The sequence below is a fragment of the Bison bison genome, unplaced genomic scaffold (genome assembly GCF_000754665.1).
Source record: "Bison bison bison isolate TAMUID 2011002044 unplaced genomic scaffold, Bison_UMD1.0 scf7180017864221, whole genome shotgun sequence".
NCBI classification, from domain to species: domain Eukaryota; kingdom Metazoa; phylum Chordata; class Mammalia; order Artiodactyla; family Bovidae; genus Bison; species Bison bison.
The window spans coordinates 500,021-503,094 of record NW_011494793.1 but is presented as its reverse complement, the minus strand read 5'-3'; the positions used below and the strand labels follow the sequence as shown (position 1 = coordinate 503,094).

The window sequence follows — 3,074 nt, the reverse complement described above, 5'->3', positions numbered from 1 at the left end:
GGCCTCCACCTGCTTCAGCTCCCAGCAGGGATGGGGCGTCTGGTTTCTCTCCGAGGTGGAGGTGGCGGTTAAGGTCAGACTCAGCCCTGCGTGTCTCAGTGCATGTGACCGCCTTCCAGCCTGGGGGTCAGGACTGGGGCACGCGCGTCCCCTCTGCATCCCCAACCAAGAGGGGGCTTCTGGCTTTTCCTGGTTTTCACCCCCACACATCAGGTACCTCCCCTCAATGCATCCCAGCCTGGCGTTTCCCCACACCCCACCGATCCCCCCAAGGGAGACCTCCACATCCTCTGTGCCCCAGCCAGCTGGCAGGCAGGCACCATTTCGGGGACCGTGTAACCCACCCTCCGTTTTTCCTTTGCAGTTTGGCAATGAGGAGCAGCAGCTGGCATGGGCCAAGCGGGAGAGTGAGAAGGCGGAGCAGGAGAGGCTGGCGCGGCTGCGGCGGCAGGAGCAGGAAGACCTGGAGCTGGCCATCGCGCTCAGCAAGGCCGACATGCCTGCCGCCTAGGTGCGGCCCCGCACGCAGGTGCCCGGAGGCAGGACGGCCACGGGTCGGGCATGAGGCAGGAGAGGACGTGGAAATCCCTACGTATACACACACTCGCTCTTGGCGGTCCCCAAGTCACAGCCACTGTTACGTCAAGGACTTGCTGGTCAGAGAGCCCCGGGCGCTGGATGCCTCAGCCGGGAAGGGGAGACATGGTTCACCCTAGCAGAGCGAGGCCCGAGGAGAGGCCGAGGATCCACCTGTTCGCTGTGACACGCCCGCCTCCCTCCTGGAACCGGCAGGCAAAGCACAGGGCGAGCAGAGGACGCGCCTGTCTCCTTACCCTCCCCCGCTGCTCACACCTGGGCACACCCACCTGACGCCTCCCTGACTCCCCTCTCAGACAGACACCCCAGTGATGTATGCATTCATTGTATAAAAATTAAGTTTGAATGATTAATATAAAATATTTTAATACAAAAACACAAGAATCCTTTTTTTTTTCACTTACCTGTTGTTTTCCTTGCATGAAGGTCCACGCGTGATGTCACAAAGGCAGACTGGCCTCGGGCAGGCGTGGAAAACCAGGTCAAACATCTCTGGTTAAATCCTAAGTGTTTGAGAGAGTTCCTTGCAGTCCACGCTGCCTGTGCAGGGAGCATGGGTTCAATCCCTAGTCGAGGACCTAAGGTCCTGCATGCTGAAGGGAAAAGAAAAAAAAAATTCTAAGTGTTTGAGCAGAGGCCACAGAAAACAGCCAGCTTGGGAAGTGTTCAGAGGTCACCCTGTACCTCCGGTTGCAGAGTGCTTCTGGAACGGTGGGCGGTGACCTCACTGCCCTGTAAGCAGGGCAGGCGGCCCTCGGTCACCATGCTGCCATTTGAAATGAGATTCCCACCATACAGTTCACTGGAGCCCCGTCCAGTCTGCACGAGGAGCAAGGCCGGCGGGGCGGGCCTCCTCAGCAGGAACCCATACTCAGAATCGGCACACAGGGAGAGACTTCCACCAGCATGCACTCCCCAGAAACCCCTAGAACCTTCCAGAAGCGTGGACATCACTGTTGGGACAACCTCTGGTGTAGCTGAGACTGTCACACATTTGCTTTCTGCTGGGCCTCTTCCATCCCCAGGGAGACAAGACGGCCCAGACAGACATCTCTCAGGTGAAGATGGTCCAAACTTGTGACTCTGAGCAGCCTGAGCACAGAGAAATGGAGTAGAGAAGCCCTGACCTTAAAACCAGGCAGGAAGGGGGCGAGACACCCTTCCAAGACTAACGAGGCCCAGACTGTTCCACGTCAGAAGCAGCCTTTACTGGAAATGGCAGGGCACACGCAGGCCCAGCCCTCTGCTACCTAGAAGCCCTTCTCTCTCTCTCCCTCTTGTTTTTTTCCTGCAAGCCTCACAACTTGCAGGATCTTAGTTCCCCAACAAGGGATTGAACCCACACCCTCAGCAGTGAAAGTCTGGAGTCCTCACCACAGGACCCCCAGGGAATTCCCATAAATGTCCTTTCTTGAGAAGTTCCTGTTGAGAGCGTGTTCTGGGTCTCTGGGTTCCAGTCCTTGTCCCCTTCTGTCCTCAGCTTGGGCAGCTGTTGACAACCCCCTTCCTACCCGAGATGCTTTAGCCCAACCAGGGAATCGTTCTGAGAGAGGCATCTCTTTGCTTATTTTTTCACTTTAAGAAACTTAATTTTTTAGACCGGTTTTAGATGTGCAGAAAAATCACACAGAGAAGAGGAAGAGTTCCCATAAGCCCCTCATGACTTCCTTTCTTTTTAACATCTTACTTCCGGCTGGTATGTTTGTTATAAAGGAACCCAATACTGGGACACGATTATAGTCTACACCTGACTCATGGGGCTTCCTACGTGGTACTAGTGTAAAGAATCGGCCTGTCAATCCAAGGAGATGCAAGAGATGCAGGTTCGATCCCTGGGTCAGGAAGATCCAATGGAGGAGGACATGGCCACCCACCCCAGTGTTCTTGCCTGGAGAATCGCGTGGACAGAGGAGCCTGGTGGGCCACAGTCCATGGGGTGGCAAAGAGTTGGACACGACTGAGTGAGCACACACGCCTGACTCACATCTCGTCAGTTTTGTCCCCGAATGCCCCTCTTCTATCCCAGTATTTCACATGACATTTGGTTGTCGTGTCTCCTTAGGTGCCTCTGGCCTGAGATAGTTGCTCAAGACTTGCCTTGATTTTGATGACCTCGACGGTTGTGAGGAGTGGTCAGCTGTCTTGTATGTGGTCTCCTGTTGAGACGTGTCCATGTTTTTCTCATGGTTAGTCTGGGGTGACGAGTTTGGGGAGGACCTCTGGGGTGAAACGCCCTTCTTGTCACATCGCATTGAGTCCATGTCATCAACCGGATTCATTACCATTGATGTTGACCTTCATCACCTGGCGACGGATGTTTTTAATTTTTTGGCTGTGCTGGGTCTTTCTGCAAGGGCTTTCTCTCGTTGCAGCGAGTGCGGTCTACTCTTTGTTGAGGTGCAGGGGCTTCTCATTGTGGTGGCTTCTCTTGTGGAGAAGGGGCTCTGGGGCGCACAGGCTTCAGTAGTCACGGCACA

At 55.0% G+C, this 3,074-nt stretch overlaps 1 protein-coding gene across 6 annotated transcripts in view; it reads left to right on the top strand.

The window, feature by feature from the left end:
• EPS15L1 (epidermal growth factor receptor pathway substrate 15-like 1) overlaps positions 1-973 on the top strand; it is an 86,471-nt gene extending 85,498 nt beyond the window's left edge. For all 6 annotated transcript variants that reach the window (XM_010845596.1, XM_010845595.1, XM_010845597.1 and 3 more), the window contains one exon: positions 365-973. In XM_010845596.1, the coding sequence (XP_010843898.1) occupies positions 365-511 (147 nt within the window). In that variant the 3' untranslated portion in view covers positions 512-973. The remainder of the gene's footprint in view (positions 1-364) is intronic.
• Positions 974-3,074: the final 2,101 nt, after the last annotated feature.